The sequence below is a fragment of the Bison bison genome, unplaced genomic scaffold (assembly GCF_000754665.1).
Source record: "Bison bison bison isolate TAMUID 2011002044 unplaced genomic scaffold, Bison_UMD1.0 scf7180017864530, whole genome shotgun sequence".
NCBI lineage: Eukaryota > Metazoa > Chordata > Mammalia > Artiodactyla > Bovidae > Bison > Bison bison.
In genome coordinates, this window is record NW_011495080.1 from 7,137,879 (window position 1) to 7,159,937 (window position 22,059).

At 50.1% G+C, this 22,059-nt stretch overlaps 1 protein-coding gene across 1 annotated transcript; it reads right to left on the reverse strand.

Moving 5' to 3' along the window:
• Positions 1-1,203: 1,203 nt before the first annotated feature.
• On the reverse strand, positions 1,204-21,513 carry CPA5 (carboxypeptidase A5). Its single transcript, XM_010831673.1, has 11 exons — positions 21,398-21,513; positions 20,212-20,293; positions 19,091-19,225; positions 8,691-8,789; positions 8,015-8,116; positions 6,702-6,803; positions 6,245-6,355; positions 5,729-5,819; positions 2,292-2,491; positions 1,949-2,033; positions 1,204-1,482 (listed from the first exon to the last, which is right to left on the reverse strand). The coding sequence occupies exons 1-11, from the start codon at positions 21,511-21,513 to the stop codon at positions 1,295-1,297; spliced, it is 1,311 nt and encodes a 436-aa protein (XP_010829975.1). The 3' UTR covers positions 1,204-1,294.
• Positions 21,514-22,059: the final 546 nt, after the last annotated feature.

Genomic DNA, 22,059 nt, shown 5'->3' on the forward strand with positions numbered 1-22,059 from the left:
CATACCTAGAGCTTTGATCACCACTGATGCTCTCTTTCCACTAACTGGTCCAGCTTCTGTCTTCTTCTACAGGTTGGGTGGGAAGCAGAACTTGCTCTTATTCCCACCATACCCCCTTTTCTTCCCTGTCTGTAAAACCCTGCATTCTTTGTGTCCTGCAGGGGCTGACTCATGGGTACCCACAATTCTGGTTTTTTTTTTTTCACTTTTTATTTTATATTGGAGTTGTGAAAGTTTCAGTGGCACAGCAAAGTGACTCAGCCATACACATACATGTATCCATTCTCTGGTACCCACAATCCTTTAGCAAGAACAACAAAAGTCTGGCCCTTGTAAATGAAGGTCTTGCTTTCTGCCTCAGACTTACACAACCCCACTCAGCTCTCTAGTTGACCTCCTCTTCTTGGTGGTACCTGCTTGCCCCTGAAGGCAGGGCAAACAGACCCACTATCCCTGCTCCCTAGTGATGGGGTAACGCAAAAGGGACAAAGCAGCCTGAGGATGGTAGAAGGCAGCTCATCTGTGTCTTAGAGTCTCTCCTTGAGATAAAGTGCTTTCTTAGTAAATGGCCTTGCCTGGACTAACTTCTTAGTGCATGACGACTGTGGTGAGGAACAAGAGGATCTCTCTCTCTCTGGATGTACAGCGCTTTGCTATACTGGCTCTGACTGGCTGAAACTCTGCTCCCAAGACCAAGGGAGCATCTGAGGGTGCCCAGGAAGAGTAGGTCACAAACCAGTGACTTGTTCAGTTTTGTTATCCGGGTGACGAAATGGGGGACTCTGAACAGGTCACTCCAAAATGGGCAACTCCTCCCTACCCAGGATGGGAAAAGTGGCAGGAAGAGGAGGTCACCTGTCTGTACCCACCTCTCACTCAGGGTGCCAGAAACGCTGCCCCTGGAGATCCACTCCTTCAGATCAAACACTGCCCCTTCCAGGGTCCTCTTAACATTTAAGTGCCAAAGGGATGATGTGGATATTAGTAGCTCCAAGGAGTGTGTTATCTGTTTGGGGCCCCGAGACCATTATAAGAGGAGAAAAGGGAATGCCTGCTAGTCTTGCCTTTCTCCTGGGTACCTAGAAGGCCAAGAGGCATTTTCAAGGCCCCTGTACCTTCCTGAACCCAAAGGGGTGTCAGCCAGCACCAGAAGCTACCAAGCCTCTTCAAATTTGTTTTTATTTCCTAAGGAGTCAGGGCAGGGATGGGGAAGGGATCCATAACTTGGGTTTCAGGAGGAGCCCAGGCCTCGGAAAAGAAAACCACTCCTCTGGCTCTCCCCTCAGCAGTTCTGTCAGTAGGGATGATGCAGTGTGTGCTCCATGATGGTCCGAATGGCCATCCATGTCTCCTGGGCCGTGGGGATGATCTGCGTGGCTGGCAGCAGGAAGCCATAGCGCCCCGTGTCCCGGAGCTCGAAGCTGAAGGAGTACTTGATGCCACTGTCATAGGCCCAGTCAACTGTGATCCCGCTGGCCACATCTGGGGACAAAAGGAAGAACGGGGTGTGGTCACAAGGTACAGAGGCTTCCTGCAAAGACAGTGTGCCTTGGAGACCAAACCCCCACCCATCCCAGACCACACCAAGCTTCCTGGCCCGGGCTTCAACCCGGGCCACACCCTGCTCACCCAGTGCATGCTCTGCTCTAGCAAAATGAAAGCTCCTGGAGGCCACCAGACTTGGGATATTTACGCCTACGGGGCATCGCAGTGAGCCAGCCGTCAGGAGCTGTGCACTAATTAACGCTTCAGAGAAGTGGGTGCTGGGTCTAGGTACCACCATTCACCCTCGTACTCAGATGTGGAAATCAGCTCTGGCCCAGCCCCGCTGGATCTGTGGCACAGCCCTGTGGCCAACCAGGCCTGCCAGCCAGCAGAGCCTGCACCTGCCTGAGCCCAGGTGGATGTGGCGCCTGCAACAGCAGCAGCCAGGGGACGGCTCACTCACAGAGGGTGGTACTGATGCTGCCATAAATGTACTCGATCCCATGAACCTCATACAGGGCCTGCACTGCATCCTTGGCAAGATGGTACTGCAAGATTCAATCCAGAGAGTGAGAGGCAGTGGGTCCCCACTCCCCCACACCCTCACCAGCTGCTGTGAACCAGGGACTTAGGAGTCTTGGAAGCTGAATGTGTAGATGGCTCTTGCGGGAAGGAAGCACAGCATCTCCAGCTGCGAACTTGATCACATGTGAGAACAAGCCTCTCACCCCCACCCTGCTCCCTACCAAAGGGCCAGCTGAGAGTCTGTGGGATGCCTCCCCCAAGCCCTAAGCAGCCAATCTCACCAACTCCTCCTGGTTTGAAACAGGCTCCAGAGAGTGGCCATAGGGGTACATGAGCATCTGAGAGTAGCTGTGGATGGAGATCAGAGCCTTGACGTTCCCATGGGACATGATAAAGTCCACGACGGCAGCCACTTCTGGCTCTGACTGAGGGGAGGGCCCATGGTAAGTCTCTGAGCAGGGGTTGTTGTTAGAACCATTTCCTGGAAGTAGAATAAAGGCACCCACAGGGTTCAAATTCCCAGGCGTCGGAAAGACTCTCACAAATATTCTGTATTCCTCTCTAATCCTAGCCTTCTTTGCAGTTTGGTTGAGGTCATGTGGCTACTTTTGACCAACAAGAATGTGAGCAGTAATGATAGGTCACCTCTAGTTTGAGGCTAAGAGCAAGTATGACCTCTTGATACTCTCTTCTGTGTGGTTAAACCAACAACAATAAAACCCTCTAAACGGAGACGTGTCCTGGATCTCTCTGTCACCAATGGAAGACAGCTGTCAAGGAGGGTTACCTACCCACAGTGGACTTTACATACGTGAAAAATAAAAGTTTTTACTGTGTTAGGCCGCTGAGACTTGGAGGGATGCTTGTTACTGCTGCATGCCCTGGTCTAATACATCAGAGGAGTGTTGCCACACCACAACTCAGCAACTCTGTGGCCCTGCAGAGTGTTCCCTTAGCTTGTCTTTTGGTTAAGTCCTGACTGTGGTTCCATTAGAAAGTCAGGCCTGCCTCAGCAGTCGCCACTAGGTCTCCAGCCTGGCTTCCCCTATGAGCAGTGACCCCTGTGAGCTGACCCTTCTCTCCCGACCCTCCATTTCCACGGGGAAGGCTTGGGTCAGTTGAGTGCTCAGATATAGTGTCTGCACAAGCTGTGCCAACCCAAGGACAGCATGGACTTGGAGCTGGGGAAAGAGAGAACAGATCACCATAGTTGCCTAAGACTGCTCTGGGAAGCACAGATGCAAAAAACCCTTGAAAATTCTTCTGAATGGGGACCTAAGTTGGAAGGAGGGCAAAGAGTAACTGTTCCTCTACTTTAATTTGTTCCCATCTCCTACTAGATTCTTCGCTCCCCATCTCTTTTCTTCCTCTCTTGTTTTCCTCTCTTCCCCAGTGGCCAGTTGGTGGAGGGCTAGGCTGGGCTGGTCAAGATTTGGGGGTTAGGAACACATGAAAGGAGCATCCCAGGCCCTGCTCTCACTTCTCCTCCCTGAAATGACTGCACAGAAGCCCGGTCAGAAGCCAGGGGCTGCCCAACTTCTGAAGCCTCCTGAGGATGCCAGAGCACGCCCCTGACCCGCAGGGCAGTGAGTTGGCTGCAGACCTAGGTGGCTGCCCATGGACTGGTTCAGATGCTGTTCTAGGACTGCAGCAAACAGGTCCTCCCCAAGGGTACAGGTGAGGGCGGTATAGGTGGGAAGGATGATCTACAGATTACTCATTATGAGAAATCAAATTAAGGCAATAATAAAGTCATAAACAAAATCTTCCTGCCTGAGTCACTAACCAGATACTCGCTATTTCTGGCCACAGGCAGGCCCAGAGGCAATTCTGTCTCCTGGAAGCGCATCCCCTCTTGGTCTGCAGGACCTCGCAGGGGGTGAGAACTGACCCTGGTTGGAAGGGGGTGTGCCTGCAGGGAGCAAAGGGGTAGGAGCAGCCTGGTGGGCTGGAGCTGGCCCAGCAACAGCGGCCCTGTTTGTTGTGTCTGCTGGGAGCTCCTGCACCTGCTGCACTTGATGAATGACAAGCAGCAACAGATGAGCGGAGCGGGGGAGGCTGCGAGCTTTGTCTGCGTTTGCAGCCCACGCACGGAGAGCGGTTCCCCTGCCAACGACCAGGTGGCTTTGCCCAAATATGGAGAAACACTTCAGGCCATTAGTTCTGGTTTGAGCTAAGCAGAATAAACTAATCTTCCCCTGACCAAATGGGAATTAGCTGCCTGCCTCTCTCTGACATTCACAAAGTCCTCCGAGCCTGCCTGTTTCACAAGTACCTGCTAATGGGTTCATTAGCTATTTATTTTTCCTTCTCAAAAATGTAATTTGTAGGAAGGGGAACTGGCTGGAAGGACATGGTAAATTATTAAAAGCAGTAATCTTTGGGCAGTGGGATTATGGGAGCTTTTTGTCCCCTCTGGGCTTTTTTTTTTTTTCCACTTTTTTTTCCACATTGTGTATATACTGATTTTTTCCCCCCTGTGGTGAAACCCACAAAAGATATTTTCTTTAAGAGGTAATTTGTCTTTCTTCTAGCCAGTCTGTCTCAGGGTAGATAGGCACTCACTTCAGCCAGTTGTAAGGGGCCCACGTGGATGCTTTCTTGGGACAAATGTCTGGTTATTTGGAGATGGAAATGCCTAATTTTACACAGCTGTGTTTCCTTACACACGCAGTTACAAGTACAACCCAGATTCTCAGGCGACCCCTACACTGTGGGCTGACTGGTTTTGCTCTGTAGACTTCAGAGCTATCCTTATTTTCACAGAACGGATTCAAAGAAGCCAGATTTTTGAAACAATGGGCATCTGGATCTAGAATGTTCTGCCTTGTTGGGTTAGCCAACAAACAGGTCTGCAGATCCGTTTTTCAATAGCACTGTCTCCTGTGGAGCTAAACTCTGACTCCTGTTATAGTGTGGCAGCCACATCTGGAGGCCAAGGGCTATGCCTATTCAACCCTCTGCTTTGGAGACTGTCCTGGTTAGACCCAGCATCCCACCCATCAAGCTGCTGCGTTCGCAGGGTTCACATACTGGTCTCTGTTTCAGTTTCCCCATGTGGTCCTTATGCCCCTGGCACGGCAAGAGAGATGATAAGGAAGAACACCAAGGGAACTCAGGAGGAAGCTGCCCACTCCTCCCTAGGATCAGAGGGCCCTGTGGATACACAACAGCCCAGGGTCATAAAGTAATTGGACGGAAAATAAAAGCCAGGTTTAAGTCAGTGTTGATGATAAGAAACTAGCTTATTCTATATTTAAACCTTTGTCCTGGCCTCCCCAGAGGGCAAAATTCGGGTCACAGTTCTCAGGGAATGAGTTTTGAGACCTTTTCTTGTGGCATGCTCCCTTCAAGGAAGGGCTAGAGATATTCAGGGGGCACCATAAATCCTGGGTTTTGAACAACAAGCAAGACTACTTTGAACCTCCTTAAGCCTTTCTCTGCCATATTTAGGATCTGATCCTTGCAGTTAGTCCCCATTCAAGGAGCTGTTTCCCACGAAGGTTTAGCATATGTATACATTTAACAGACATATGCAACCTCTCCCCATATATCACAGCCAATCCTAGGCATGTGCCCGCCTGTCCCTGCCATGACTCACTCGCATTAGCTAAGTGCTCTGCCTCCCCGGTTATGCGTCAACATAATCTGTGTGGGAGATGTGCCAAGGACCAAGTTCTCTCCAGCCCTGCCCCTGGGGTGCAGCAGACTGAGGTACCTCCAAAGCCTGACTTCCAGTTTCTGTTAAGATCCACACCAATGCAGAAGATTCCTGGTCTGGTGGACTTGTTCTTCCGCCACAAGCGGTTCTGAAAAAGTGCAAGGCAGGTGACTCATTCACTGAGCCCTTTCTGGGTGGGAGCCTCTGACATCCTAGGAAGCGGGTCTGGTGGGACAGGGAGGGACGAAAGGAAGCAATCTCTAGAGCAGGATGGGGCTGGCATACTGAGCCATGGCTGCAGATTAAATGCTTTGTGGTTAAAGCTGGGGTATGGTGAGAGGCTTGAGCACAACCAAATAACAGTGGACTTCCCTGGGCAGTTGGAGGGCAACATTTGCAGCCACAGCACCTGAGCAGCCAGCCTGCCTCATGGAGACTCTGCAAGGGGCCCCCAAAGGGTCTATCCCCAGGGAACCTCAGCAAAGCATCCCAAAGCCACTGTGATCTTTCTTTGCTCCATTCCCCCCAGAGCTGACCCTGATCCCTAAGCCCCTCCCTCTTAGGTGCTCTCACCATACTGTGGGTATAAGCAAACCCATCGGGATTAGAGACAATCTCCAGGAAGATGTCCATGGCATTCAGTACATCTGTTACGATGCGGTCTTTGCTGTATTCACTGACAATCTGCAAGAAAGGGCTGAGTGGGTACAGACTGAGGGACAGGAGGCCCTGGCGGGCTCCCCTCCAGAGCAGAGCAGGATACCCATACAGCCACTGGCTACAGGCAGGGATGGCATCAGGTCATCAGGTTCATCCTTGTGCAGAACCGAAGACTTGGATTTTCAACAACTAGAAGGTGGGGGCTCTGGGCTGCAAATGGCCAGAGCACGTGGCGGCTGTTCCACAGGGCAGGTGTGCAGAAAGCACCCCAAGTCAGATAAACCAAGTAAGTTTTCAACTGGAGGTGCCCTTAAATAGTTGAGCAGCTTCAACCCTCCACCTCATCCCAGCCCCCATGGTCCATGCTGACCTTCTTGGCAATCCAGACACTGGTGGCATGGGTGATCCACTCCCGGGAATGGATTCCAGAATCAATCCAGATGGCCGGGCGCCGAGAACCTCCAGTGCTGAACTGGGGAAAAGCACCAGGCCCCACACAAGTTTGAACCACAACAGCTACAGGGCTGTCCCCAGACTGCCTAGAAGGAGGCCCCAGATGTATCTTCAGTGCCTGGGGTGGCTCCCTGTTCCTGAGAGGGGGGTCATATGTGCAGGTACATGTGTAGGAGCCCATGGAAAGTGCACACATGTGGAGACCTTGGCAACACAGTGATGCTCTTGCAGGGCAAAGTGATCTAGTCAGAAGCACAGAATTGCCCAGGTCTGCAAGTGTTTTAGACTAGTGCTTCTCAAACTTTCAAGGGCACGTGAATCCTCCAGGGATGTTACTAAAATTCAGATTCTGATGTAGTAGATCTGGAAGGTGAGGTTGGTAATTTCTAACAAACTCTCAGAAATGCTGCTCCTGTGGGTCCAGGGACCACCCTGAGTAGCAAGAGCTTAGACAACATTAAAGAGAGAACACAGGCAGCTCTTAGGAGAAATCAAAGCAGGCACAGGTGAAGTCAAGTCCCACGTTAGCCGAGGCCAAATGACCCTTCAGAAGAGTCCCCCAGGGCACTTGTGAGGACAGCAGAGTCTGCCTTCTCTGAGAGCTGCGTGCCAAATGACCTGCATGCTCCACACTCTCGAGTGCCCTTCAGGGCACATACAAAGAACTGTTTTCCAGTATGCTTCACACTTCCACCGCTCCTGCCGCCTTCATGGCCAAGGGCACTGCTGCCGCCAAGCTTACTGGAACCCTGTTTCCAGTGGGCTCTGTGAAGGGCTAGAAGGTCTCCTCATAGACTCAGGCCTATCCACGGGGCTGCCTAAGCCAGAGGGCCTCAGTCATTTGTAAATGAGGCCTCTGTGTACCTCTCTTCCCATTGACCAGATGAAGCAGCTGAGTTAACAGGAAGAATGCTGATTCACTCACACTCACATCCCAGTTCAAGGTGATGACTGCCATTCTGCAGTTCCATTTCCTTAACAAACCTCCCACCAGATTCCTGACCCAGGACTTGCCTGGTTCACTTTACTGCCAACTGTCCACACCTACAAGGGGTGGGTCCCTGAACACCACCATCCCAAAGCTTGTGCATCACCTCAGGACAGGAGTGTACACATCTCTCTCCCCAAACGGACTGGCTGACTCCCACCCAGCCACAACCCCACACGAGCTCAGTCTTATGCCTGAGGCACTCACTGTACAGTCTGGTAGTCAACACTCCCAGCTTTTACCTTCAGAACAAGGATGGACCGATTTTCAAAGCTGTGGCCAATCTGAAGTTTTGAGACAACATCTGAATGCTCAGTTACAAAGGTGTCAATCCAGGTATAGATCTGGAAGGAATGAAGTTTCTCAGATGGGCAGTTAAGCAGGGAGGGAGCAAACCCCAGGGTCTCTCTGAATATTCTCATTCCCTGATCTTACCACCTTCTTTAATGCTTTCCCACCTCCCTTGAGGATCTAAAAGAACTGCAAAAATCAAAGACTACCCCCGGGTCTAAGGCAGGAGCTGTGGTCAGCCTGGATTCCCAGACTTTTCACCTCCATGCAGTGCTATGCCTTTGCCTGGAAGAGCAGCATGTGCTGAGCCTACTCAGTCCCCTAGGGTTAGCCTGCAAGGCTCTCTCTGGTGGAAGTTTCTCTTACTTCCATTTTATTGACCCCTTCAATCCACTTACAGATCTCATAGTCCTTGCAGTGTTGTTTTTAGTCATCCTGCCCCTTTTAGATTCTAAGGTTCTTGAAGGCAGGATTATTTATCTCAGACATCAATAACTTTCTCCCAGTGTCTGCTCTACACTTTCTAGGCATCAGCTCACAGTCTCCTATAGCCCCAGAGCCCTGAGTCTGGACAACCCGAGGGTCCAAGAGGACAGCAGAGTCTAGAGCTTGATGGGGCAGACCCACCTCCTCCAGGGTGTGGTAAGAGGAGTAACTGAAGCTACTGGTGCTTCGCTCCAACCGGCGGGACTTTGCCATGGCTTCTCTCTCCTCGTCCAGCAGCACCTGGGAGGCAGAAGCACATACTGGAAGGGAAGGCGAGGCTGGGCCAGGCATGCCACTTCCGGGCCGTGCCTCAGCTGGCTGCACAAAGACAGCGTCGACACAGCAGAATGAGCCGCCATGAGTGTGAGCTGTGCAACAGGAGATGCCAGGTTGCGGGGTGATTCTTCTGCTTGGCAAGCTGGCATTCACCCTGCCTTCTCCCAAATGAGCATGGATGGGTCAAGGAGTCTGGAGAATGTGGTCCTAAGTCTGCCACTGCCACTAACTTGCTGTGGAACCTTAACCTTGGTTTCCTCAGCTTGAAAATCGGGACTTGCCTTGCCCATTTCAATAGGATAAAATGTAATAACAAATACCAAAGGGCTTTGGAAAAGATGCTCATGGGTGGCTGCCAACATTGCTTTTGCCCTCTGTGAACACTCTGTTGAGCGAAAGCCCAAGCTGAACTATGGACACTGACCCCTGGGAGAGCAGAGGGCTCACCTGGCCCACATCATGCACTCTACTCCAGGAAGTAGCCCTGACAGTTGACATCCAAGCCATTTGAAAAGCCTGTCCAAACCACTTTACCTAATGTGCCAATAGTCTTTCACTCACCACTTTAACTGCCTCTTAAACACAAGTACAGATGAGCCAAAGCAGCATCCTTACTTGAGTGGCAATTGGGAGCTGGCTCTCAGCCCTTCTGTGGTACTTCCCTCAAAGAGGGCAGTATAGTGCCTGAGTTGAATTGACCTCCCACATCATCACGGGGCATTTTCCCCACTTTTGAAGTCAGTGAAATGGGCAGGTGCCCTTCATCCTAAATTCATACCCTTACATTGTCACCCAGGGATGAAGACACCCCAGGACTCAGCGATGACTACAGCGTGGGAGGGGTCTGGGCCTCTTTGCAACAAAAGGGAAAGCAAAGGCCCTCAACCCAAAGTCACCCTGGTTTGCCCCTCTGTGGTTGTTGCGTAGTCACTCAGTCATGTCTGACTCTTTGCGACCCCGTGGACTGAAGCCCACCATGCTTCTGGGTCCACAGGATTTCCCGGGCAAGAACAGTAGAGTGGGTTGCCATTTTCTTCTCCAGGGGAACTTCTACATCCAGGGATTGAACCTGTGTCTCCTGCAATGGCAGGCAGATTCTTTACCACTGAGTCACTGGGAAAGTCCGTGCACCTCTGGGTCACAAGTAAATCCTGATGATGCCTTGCTTCAGGCCAGGGCCTTTTAGTTTACCAAGCATCTTAATACTCATCATTCCAGTTAATCTTATGACCTGATGACAGGGCAAGAATTAACTATTCATGTTTTAGAGATAAATCAAATTAGAGAGATAAACAGACTTAACAGCAAAGCTAACAAGGGACAGAGATGAGATAAAAATCCAGATATCCTAGTTTCTAGCACTATGTCCCTTAAGGCCAGCTGGCTAGCAAAATTAAAGGCAAATAAGAATCACACACACACGCACACACATACATCTATGTATCTGTGTGTGTGTGTATGTGTATACATAGAGGGAGAAAGAGAAAGCACATGTATAAAATACTAACAACAGGTCAGAAGTCCATCATACTATTCTTATAATTTAAAAGTGCTTTAAAATAATGAAAAGGCAATACCCTAAGCATAGGAAAACAAGACAGTAAAATGCCAAAAAAATTTACCCAAATGCTAACATTATTGTTAGGATAGAAAGCTTGTGATTTTAAGCAATTTTTCCTTTTCTCTATTTTTACATTTTTCACAGCGTGCTCATATTACTTCAATAAGTAAAATCTTCTAAATGAATAAATACTAAAACAAAGGCAAAAATGCCCCAATGTCTAAAAATGAAGGAGCAGCCATTCATGGAGTCTCCAGTCCCAGGGCTAGAAGACAGCCCCTCTCCATCCCCCACTGCTGAGGCCGAGGTCACTGCCGGGTAACACTCTCACCCCACTCCCCCTGTCAACTTACTCACAATCCTCAAAGCACAAATTTAAAAATGGGAGTGGAAATCAAAGCTTGGGGGCTTATTTCTTTTTGAGCACCAACTACACATGTGGCATTTATAATTGTGATGTTTTCTAGCTAAACTGGCTGGGCTGGGGACGTTCCCACTTGGGCAAAGCAGGGATTGCTGGTTTGCAGAGAGATGGCTGGGGGAGCCCCAATCTTCACTGGCACAAGCACCATCCCGGGAAGTCCTAACAAAGGAAATTTGTCTTCTTCCCAGATAATCGACGGAAATCTCAGCAGCCCCCATGACCGACGTGTGCCCGGCACCATGAGCCAGGCACAACCAGCTGCAGTGAGCAGCAGAAAGAGTAGGTCGGGCCGACGTACCTGGAGTCAAGGCCGGTTCTGTCCCATGCTGGTCCCACCACCATGAAGTTAAAGGACTAACATCCTAGGGGTGGAGATGGTGGGTGAAGATGGAGGAGAGAGAAGACAGGACTGGAGGACCCAGTTCTTCCTACACAGCCCAGGGACACCCACAGGAAGAGAGTTCACACAAGGTTGTCCTTTGTTCTACACAACAGCTTGGAGGCAAATGGGAAGTCGGCACCCAACTGCAAATAACTTTCCAAACACCCTCACAGCCTTGTGAATGGATGTGACACCCGCTTACAAATTGGAAATGCTCAGCCCTCACAGCTGGGCCCTGGATTCCAGGAACATGAATCTGTCCTGGCCTGAAAAATACACAGATGTTTGCTCCCTTCACAGGGCTGAGGGAAGGGAAGGAAGGGGACGGGAGATCTAAGAATGCAGTCTCGTCTCACCACAGCCCTGTCAGGCTTCTTGGAGAAAAAAACAGACTCAGAAGTAAGCCATTTGCCTCCTGGAAGCCATAACCTGACAGAAAAAGTAGTACCTTAGTGTAAATTAATTTATGACAGTTGTAAGGAAGGATGGGGACATTAAGAAGTGCACCTCCAAGATGAGGGGGGGGAGCAGACTGAGGGCCCCAAAGGTGAAGATGACACCTGAAAGGAATCTGCATTCACAGCTCTCTCCAACCGCAGACGTGAAATGGAAGCAGCTCCCGGAAGCGGTGGGTGGGGGACAGGAGACGGCTCTAACACAGCTCTGTGAAGAAGGCAGTCACTTCTCCTTACCCACCCCTGACCTCCTCTGCAGGCCTAACATCTGCAGTGGTAGCTGCATGGCTGGTAGCAACCACAGTCCATGCCTATGCTGGGATGTGGGGCTGGGAGGGTACAGATCTGGGGTTGTAAGAATGAACCCTTCGGAAGTCAAGACTGAACTGGGGCTTCACTATCCTAAAGGCAAAGTTAAAACACCATATGAACAACAGTGACACCCACTAAGGAGGCAGACGGCATAAGAGTAAAGAGTCCAGGGCCTGGAGTCAGGCTATCTCAGGTTAAATCCTTTGTTGTCACTGATGGGCAAATGACTAAGTTCTCTGTGCCTTGGTCTCCAAATTACAAATTTTTCTGAGCTTTCATAAAATGGAGGTCATGTTATCATGTACTTTCACACATACTTGAAGTGTTCTTGTGAGGATTAGAAGGGTGAATACATGTAAACTGCTTAGAACATTGCCTAGCACACAGTAAATGCCAGCTATGATGACGAGGGACAATAGGATAACAGTAACTCTCGAGGTGACTCCAGGACTCTGTGGTGGAATAGTCATTACAGGGCATGACCAGGAAACCTGGGTTCCTCCAGAAACCTGGTGTCTGCCGGACTTGGACAGTAAGTGGAGCATCAGTGGTCACTTGGGTGACCCTGCCCCTGCCCTCCGCAGGACCAAGAGAGGGGCTGGCCCTTCTGTCCCTGTCTCCCCACCCCCTGGACCCTCCTCAACCCTCACCCCCAGGCAGCCAGCCTCTGCCTCTCCCTCAGGAGCTTGCCCATGATTCCTTCCTTTCCTCACCTATTCCTGTCCTCCTCTCCTCTTTAGAGCTGCCACCCACCCAGACCCCAGCCAACACAATTCCCACATTTTAATCTCTTCTGTTCAGCAGACTGGGCTTCCCAGGTGGTACTAGTGGTAAAGAATCCAGCTGCCAGTGCAGGAGAGATAAGAGACTCGGATTTGATCCCTGGGTTGGGAAGATCCCCTGGAGGAGGGCATGGCAACCCACTCCAGTACTCTTGCCTGGAGAATCCCATGGACAGAGGTGGGCTACAGTCCATGAGGTCACCAAGAGTCAGATATGACTGAAGCGACTTAGCATGCACACACATTCAGCAGAGTAATGTCTGTGATGCACACACTGGGCACTGAAGACACAGCAGTCAACAAAACGAAACTGCCTGCCCTCATGCAGCCCTACAATCTGGTAGAGGAGACAGACGATAAACCAGACAAAGAAGTGAACCACAGAGGATATCAGAAGGCCGTAGGTGCCAAGAAGAAAAGTGAGGGAGGGAACTGGGGGAATGTGGGAGAAGGGCACAACTTAACATAAGGTGAAAAGTTGACATGTGAGTCAAGTTTTAAAAGCAGTGAGCCACATGCTGATATTTGCAGAATCAGCATTCCAGCAATATAGGGCCAGCAGTGCAAAGGCCCTGAGGTATGATCCTAGCCAAAGGCATTGAGGCAAGGGTAGCTCAGGCAAGCTGGAGGAATGTCAAGAAGGTGATGGTGCCTGGAGCAGAGTAAGCAAGAGTCAGCAGTGCAGGGCAGCACATGGATCATGTAGAGCCTTATAGCAGTTTTAAGGACTTTGGCTTTTACTGTGAATGAGGTGGGGAGACACAGAGGGTTTTAAGCAGAGGACTGATATAACAGGACTTGCATACTGACTGCTGTGTTGAGAGTAGGCAATAAAGAGGCAAGGGTGCAATCATGGAGAACAGTTAGGAAACTACTAGAATAATCCAGGTGAGGGCTGATGGGGTATTGACCCATGGTGCTAGCATAGAATTTGCAAGATACATCTCTCTACATCTCACTATCAGAAGGGAGAACTGATAGGATTTGCTAATGGACTGTCTGTGGGACAGACCACCTGACCTGCCTCTTGAGAAACCTGTATGCAGGTCAGGAAGCAACAGTAGAACTGGACATGGAACAACAGACTGGTTCCAAATAGGGAAAGGATTATGTCAAGGCTGTATATTGTCACCCTGCTTATTTAACTTCTATGCAGAGTACATCATGAGAAACACTGGGCTGGATGAAGCACAAGCTGGAATCAAGATTGCTGGGAGAAATATAAAAAACTTCAGATATGCAGATGATACCACCCTTATGGCAGAAAGTGAAGAAGAACTAAAGAGCTTTTTGATGAAAGTGAAAGAGAATGAAAAAGTTGGCTTAAAGCTCAGCATTCAGAAAACAAAGATCATGGCATCAGGTCCCATCACTTCATTGCAAATAGATGGAGAAACAGTGGAAACAGTGACAGACTGTATTTTTTGGGCTCCAAAATCACTACAGATGGTGACTGCAGCCATGAAATTAAAAGACGCTTACTCCTTGGAAGGAAAGTTATGACCAACCTAGATAGCATATTAAAAAGTAGAGACATTACCTTGCCAACAGAGGTCCATCTAGTCAAGGCTATGGTTTTTCCAGTGGTCATGTATGGATGTGAGAGTTGGACTGTGAAGAAAGCTGAGTGCCGAAGAACTGATGGTTTTGAACTGTGGTGTTGGAGAAGACCCTTGAGAGTCCCTTGGACTGCAAGTAGATCCAACCAGTCCATCCTAAAGATCAGTCCTGAATGTTCATTGGAAGGACTGATGTTGAAGCTGAAACTCCAATACTTTGGCCACCTGATGTGAAGAGCTGACTCATTGGAAAAGACCCTGATGCTGGGAAAGATTGAAGGCAAGAGGAGAAGGGGACAACAGAGGATGAGATGGTTGGATGGCATCACCGACTCAATGGACATGAGTTTGAGTAAACTCTGGGAGTTGGTGATGTATAGGGAAGCCTGGTGTGCTGCAGTCCATGGGGTCACCAAGAGTCGGACACGACTGAGTGACTAAACTGAACTGAAGAACTGTCTGGGGGATGTGAGAAAAAGAGTCAAGGATGACTCCAGGTTTCTTGTCTGAGGGACGAGAGGACGGCATTGCCATTTGCTGCACTGAGGGAGGCTGTGGAGGAGCAGGCCAGGGGAGCTGGGTTTGTACCTGTGAAGTCTGAGATGCCCATTAGACACCCAGGTAGAAATGCCAAGTAGATGGTCAGAGATGTGAGCCTTCAGTTCAATTCGGATATGAGAGGCTGGCTGGAGCTACCAACATGGGAGTGCTCAGGAGGTGGAAGGTATTCAATTCCATGATCCTGGATGAGGGGACAGAGAAGAGGTCGAAGGACAGAGCTGGGAAACAGGAGAACAATGTGCAGAGAAGCAGCCAGGAAGATGGGACCACCCAGGAGAGTGCGATGTCCTGGAAGTCCAGAGAGGAGAGGGTGATGGGTCAGGCTACAAGCTGGAAGCACGATGCACACTCAGAGCTGACTGCTGAGGGAACCTGGGAGCTGTGTGTGACGCTGTGTATGACAACGAGGGTGAAGGTAGCGGTGGACAGTTTACCCAAAAAGAAGGATGAAGATGGCATGTAGAGTCAACATTTCCTGGAGTTCTGGTCTTGGAATAAGAGGAGAAGTGGGGTGATAGCTGGAGGTTGGGGGAAGGGATCAAGAGAGGACCTTTTTAAGATGAGAGAAATAACTCTATATTTGTATGCTAATGGGAATGATCCAGGAGAGAGGGGAAAATTGGCCAAGCAGTATTTACACTAAATTGTATTTTACTCTAGAGCGTGCTCGGAGCATGGGCGATTTTTGTTTTCTCCTTTGTGCTTTCCCTTATTTTCCGAATTATCTACCATGAATATTTATTAATTTTGTAATCAGAAAAAAAGCCATTAAAATCCACAGAGCTGATTGCTCAAGTGAAGCCTTTCCATGGTGACTCATCCCAGGGAAAAAAAAAAAAGGAAAAAAACCAAAGGGCCAAAAAGAATGAGGAGGTGAAGAAAAATTAAATGCAAATAGAGCTCACTCAAAATCAGATAATTTCTTTCCTGGCCCACTGCAATTTCCTCACTACCCTCCTGCCTGTCAGTCTCTCCCTGCTCCTGTCCCCAACTCAACACTGTCAACATTGTCACTGTCAGAAGGATTTTTCTTAAATGCAAATCTGATCATGTCAGAGCCCTCCAAAGGCTCCCCCACGGTTTTCGGGATTTTCTCTCAACCTTTTCACCTGGTGGAGGGTGCCCTTTGTGCTCTGGTCTGGCCTCATTGCCAATCATGGGCCCCTTCCCCTCCCCGGCCCTCCCTTCTCCTGCTCTTCAGCCACACCGTAATTGCCGCCTTCTCAGAGCCTCAGAGCGACCATGCAGTGCCTCTTGTACTCGCTCCCATAGCAACCTGCTCCACTCCATCAGCGCATCATCCACTCCATTGTAATCACTGATTTACTCCCCTCCGCTTCCCCACCCCCACAGCACTCCAGCTCCCCTGGATACAGGGACTGGATTTCTTTATCTTTGTTTTTCCAGTACCTTGCCTAATACCCAGCACACAGTTGGCATCTCTGTGTCTGTGGGCGGAAAGAATGAGTCCGCCTAGTTTATCTCAAGCATCTTTCTGATCACAAGACAGGAGGGAGTAGGGGGCACTTCCCTTCCTCAAAAATCTCCAGTATCTCTGGCCAAGGTGAAAGCTGGGATCAGGGTTTTTCACACTTTCTCTCAGCCTGGTACTAACCAGCAAACACACCCTCCTTCCTTTCCTTCTCACAACCATTAAGTGAGGCAACATTTACTAGTGCTGTGCTGTGCTTAGTCACTCAGTCATATCCGACTCTTTGCAACCCCATGGACTGTAGTCTACCAGGCTCCTCTATCTATGGGATTGTCCAGGTAAGAATACTGGAGTGGGTTTCCAGGCACTCCTCCAGGGGATCTTCCCAACCCAGGGATTGGACCCAGGTCTCCCGCATTGCAGGCAGATTCTTTACTGTCTGAGCCACCAGAGAAGCCCAAGAAAACTGGAGTGGGTAGCCTATCCCTTCTTCAAGGGATCTTCCCGACCCAGGAATCGAACCGGGGTCTCCTGCATTGCAAGAGGATTCTTTTCAGCTGAGCTACCAGGGCAGCCATTTACTAAGTCCTACCTAAATGGCAGGCCCTATGGTAGACGCTGGGGTATAAAGACAGATAAGGCAAATGATTCTATACCTTGAGGGGCTTGGGGAGGGGACTCTTGAGACAAAGACCAATATATTAATCAGGTCTCTCTGAGCAATTCATTCAGCACACAGTTACTGAGGGTCCCGTGCAGGAGACGCTATGCCAAACACTGGGGTGAGAAGATCCAGAAGACAGAAAGCTAGCAGTCCTGTCCATCAATAACTAAAACATGAGACTGCCGGCCAGCAACCTGAGGGGTGCAAAGCCCTTCCCTTCTGTTAACGCCTCTGAGTTTCCCTCCTCATGGACACCTTCCCCCATCATCACCACAAATCAACTCAACACAGCAGTCTCCCCCCAGCCCCAGCTTCCTGGAAGCCAAAATGTGATCTCAAGTACGACAATCAGAGCTTGATGCATTGCAGACAGAGCAAGTTGCTGGTGAAAATCCTGCCTGACTGGGTTAGCGCCCAGTGTCCAGGGCATTCTACTGAGAGGCAGTAAAAAGCTCCCCTTTCCCTATCCTTAAAGGGAATCCAGGGCTGGGGGTGACAGGAGAGGACAGCCCCAGAGGAGCCAATGATTCAGGGAGACTCCCAGGTGCCTCTGGGGCCACTCCTGATACATGAATCAACAGAAAGAGTTTAGAGACCTCTTCATATCTGTTTGCCAAATACTGCAGAGTCTCCAGGGCAGGGCAGATGCATGGAAATGAAAACTTTTAAATGCAGGCACAGGTGAGAAATGAGGATTGAGCACTGAATTTTTTGATGTGGTAGCCTCTATTGTCTATGCGAGTTTCCCCATTTTTGTTTGTGGGGGATTTAATTGGACAAAGAGCCTACTCCCAGATGTTAAGCAGGAAACAGATGTGCCTGAGGAGGAGGAAAGGTCTTTGAATGGACCACAGTGCCCCAGCCCTGTCCTTGCATGAAAAGGAATGCACCTAATGCGTTTATCGCCTGGCAGGCGGAGAGTGTGTACACTCCGGGGACTGTGTGTTCCCACACTCAGAGCCCGTAGAGGAGACTAGCGGCAGCATGACATGGCTGGGCAGGAACCTGTGTGTATACAAATCTACAGGTACACAGCAGCATTTGCAGAGGGTTGCAGCCAGAGAAGTCTAACCCAGTGGTGCCCCAAAAGAATCATTTTAGGAAAGAGGCTCCTTGAGGGTATTCTGGAAGACAGATCAATTAAAACAGAATTTCATGATGTTCAGAAAAGATGCCATTAAGATGCAGCAACGAGTGAGGGTGGGGAGAGAATGGGGTGCCTGGAATGAAGTCTCCCTTCGCCCTAACCAAGGGCAGGTCTGTAGTCACTTCTCCCAGAGCTGTTTTTCTGGGAGAGTCCTGCCCAGGAGAGACGCCTGGTACTGAGAGCCAGCATTGGAGGCGACAGGAAGGAAACCACAGCAGGGTTCACAGGAGCGGCTTCGCTCACCTCTTCCTGCTTCTCTGGAGTGAAGGAATTCCCTGCTATCGAACGGGTGAGACACACAGGGACAGGAAGGAACAGTCAGAAACGCAAAGGGAGCCGTCCAGAAGAGCCCTCCCTGCCCTCAATGCCCAGGAGACAGCTGAGCTGCCCCCTCCTGTCTCCCTTCTCCCTGTCTTCTCCTTTGCCACGAACTATAGATTCCTCCATAAGAGAACTCTCAAAAACACAACAAATTAGTGAATATAACAAAAGAGAAACAGACTCACAGATCTAGAGAATAAACTGGTGGTTAGCTGGTGCGGTGCAAAGGGGCAAGACAGAGGCAGAAGAGTGGGGAGTATAGACTGTGAGTGTAAGATAGGCCCTGTGATGTAGGGTACAAGGAATACAGCCAATAAGTTTTGTAATAACTCTAAGTGGAAAGCAACCTTTAAAACTATATAAAGTTAAAAAAATTTTTTTTCATTGAAGAGGACTCCACAAGCTACCCTGACCTGTGAATTATGAACTCTTTCTTGGATTTTTCTTACATTTAAATTTTTTAGAAAGATCTTTCTTAGATTTAAATTTTCTTTGACTAGTGTGAGGTTTCATTCCTTTCCTGGAAGGTTCACAAAAATGCAGATGAAACTCCAGAAAGAAAACATCCACTTTAACCTTGGGTATTTTTTCTCCAGGTCGGGCCCAAACCTGCAAGGGATGTGAAGGTGAGACCCCCCAACCTCAGTGCTGGGGCAGGACCTCACCTGGATGTCCTTTATCATGATGTTGTAAGCAAGGCCGTGAGACTCCAGGTAAGCTTTGATGTCTTTCAATTCAGAGAAGGGAACCCTCATGTCCACAGGGAGGCTGGGCCTGGCTGGGCCGCGCCAGAAGTCCACCTTAGTCACAAAGGAGAAAAAAACAATAGGCAAGTGTACCAAACATCCTGCAGGCACCTACAGAACCAATGATCTTCTCTTATACAGTTGAAAGGGCCCCGGTTCCAAAATGAAACCCTTAAGGCAGAGCAGAAAGACGGAGACAAACAAAATCCCCAGGTCATGGAGTTTCCTTCCCTAATACTAAGCACCTTTGTCTCCCAGCCTCACTCACTCCATGTAACTTCACCCAGATCCAAAGAGCCCACAATAGTTTTCTAAAGGTGAGACAGCGTATCATCTGGGACATTCACGTGGTCAAGAACACTGGGGAGAAAAGGGAGACATCACTGCCCCCGAGCCCCAAAGGGGTAGGAGAGGCCCGATCCGGAGCCCTGTGCTGTCCGATTTTCATTTTGTAAAATGGAGAGAATTATTGTAAAGTGTTCTGAGTCCTGGTTGATAGGGGCACTCACACAAATAGGATGGTGGGCTTTGGGGCACATCCAGAAATATCTGGTTGTTTCAACAGCCCTCAGACCAAACCCTTCTATATTGAAGAAAACGTCTTGCCCAGTGGAATACTTGTGGAGGACACACGTTCTCAGAAACCAGGGCTCGGGCTGAGGGACAAGCCCAAATAAAACAGGTTTGCCAAGCTAAGCCACTTCAGTCGGGAAGCAGATGTGTCCAGTGCGTGTGGCATGGCTTCCCACCCAGAGACTCATGCACCTCTCGCGTGGCTTTAGGACCTTCCAGCCATTTTCAGAGCAGCCCTCCGTTACAGGGCAAAGGGGAAAGCCAAGCAGGGCTGCCCCACCTTCTGGGCCAGTGTTCCCAGCCTCTCCTGAAGAGAAGCCGCGCTTGATTCTCCCCCTGTGCTGTCATCTCCGGCAGGCATACCCAGAGGGCCAGGTTTGGGGTGGAGGGAACGGGACAGGGAGCCGAGGGTGCAAGCCGCTGTGAGGGAGGAGAGGACATGGCCCCAAGCCCCGCGGATTCCTCACCTTCTGGGGCTTCAGGCCCTCCAGATCCCTGAGAAGTGAAAGCTGCTTCTCATTTTTAGCCAGGATTCGAAGAACCTGGTCACTGGAAAGACACAGAGGAGACCGAGGGAGCTTCTCGGAGGGGTTCTTCAAAGGCTGTGCAGCCTGGAGGACGCAGAGTGGAAAAGAGAACCTGGCAGGATAGCTGGGAGGCGAGAGGACCCCTGGGCAGAAGGACCTGCGGTTCTGGGAAGCTCCAAACTCCTTTAGTCTGAGGCCAAGGGGTCTCTCCAGACCCAAAGATAGACCACCGGGGGACTCCATAAAGCCTGTCAGTTCTGCTGATGAACCCACTGCCCAGACAGGGGAAACAGGACGGGTAAGTGGTGGAGAAGGGAGGAAGAAAAAAGAGGAATGAAGGAGAGAAAGGGATAGATACAGGGAGTCGAGGTACCGATAGTGGCCCCATGCACTCTTTATATAAGGATCCAGGCCATGTCTGCCCCAACCCCACTGCCTTCTCTCAAGAGCTGGAGGACATGGAAGAGATGAATCTCACCCTACCTCACAGGGGGAAGCTGAGCCCCTCCCCATCCCCCTGGAGGGGTGGGAGCCGGGGCAACTGAGCAGCCTATAGTGTAGCCTTTGGGGTCTGAGCCAGGATGGCCATGGCTCCCTCCCTGGCCGGCTCTGATACCCTGGATGATGAACCCCCCTCTCTAAGCTTGCGTTTCCTCTTCTCCACTATGGAAATACTATGGAGTGCTCACTTTGCGGGGCCTTTGGAAGGCTGAGAAATCATGTCTGTAGAGGGCCTGGTATGTAATACTCATACTTAATTTTACTCAAAGGACAATACCACACCCACACATTAGGAACACAGTCTTTGGGGGGTTATGACTTTTTTAAAATCAGAGGAAAGTTATGAACACTGGAGAAAAGTAGATACACAAAATTTTACACACGGTTTCAGGGGATTCTTGGATTCTTGGGATTCATGCAGACTAAGAACTCTAGATTTGGGGAGGAATAATAAGACACTTGCGCGTCCTGCCCTCACATGCAAAATTGGGAGGTGAAGGAGTAAGAAGTGGGTTCAGGATGGGAAATGAAATCCTGAATCCCTCTGCCCTGATCAGGTCCCACTGGGCCACCAAGTCACCCAACTCCTGGCAATCCTCTCTACCACTATGGAGCAGCCACTCACCCTGTGAAATTCATCTGGCCCAAAGCTGCTGCCAGGATAAAGCTGCAGACGAGGAGTGTCCGCCTGCCCACAGGGTACAACCTGCGAATCACGCCTCCTCCAGAGGAACTCTGCATGCTTCTTCCTCCAGGCGAACTTCAGGGGTTTTCCTCGCACACAGGCATGGCCAGGCCTCAGGACAGCAGAGTACCTAAAAGCCAGCAGGCCCGGCAGAGGACGTGCGTTAGGCTCTCTCTGGGACTCCCACGTCAGGCCTTCCAGAGGTGGGGCGTCCCTCCCCACTTCTAGGTGAGTCCTCTCCTGGGAAGGTGTGGGGGGCAGGGGTAGGGAAAGAGGAAGTCAAGGCCTTTAGCTGTTTTCCTTCCCAGAGGTTTACTGGGCTAGCCTCTCGTGAATATGGAATCCTCCATCTCCAGAGAAAGGCTGAGAGAAGCCATAGGCCCAAAGAAATCACTCCTTTCCAGTCTCCTGCTAATCCTGTCTTTGTGCTCCTTCTCCCTCCCCATCCACTCACACATATGATCCTTGAACATAAGGGTGTGGACGCCATTGAAACAACACCAGGTTTAGACACAGAGCTGGGTACTCACTTCCTGTCTAAAAGATCCGGGGCAACTGACCTAGTCTCTCTAAGTCTCAATTTACTCATCAGTCAAATAGGG

What these genes read in the sequence shown, in the direction of transcription:
- CPA5 (XM_010831673.1), bottom strand. Translation starts at nt 21,513, where the DNA reads ATGCAGAGTTCCTCTGGAGGAGGCGTGATTCGCAGGTTGTACCCTGTG. An exon ending in TCATGATAAAGGACATCCAG is followed by an intron (nt 8,790 to 19,090) that starts GTGAGGTCCTGC and finishes TCTGCCTCCCAG; the next exon opens with GTGCTGCTGGACGAGGAGAG. An exon ending in GGTCCATCCTTGTTCTGAAG is followed by an intron (nt 6,804 to 8,014) that starts GTAAAAGCTGGG and finishes GCTTTTCCCCAG; the next exon opens with TTCAGCACTGGAGGTTCTCG.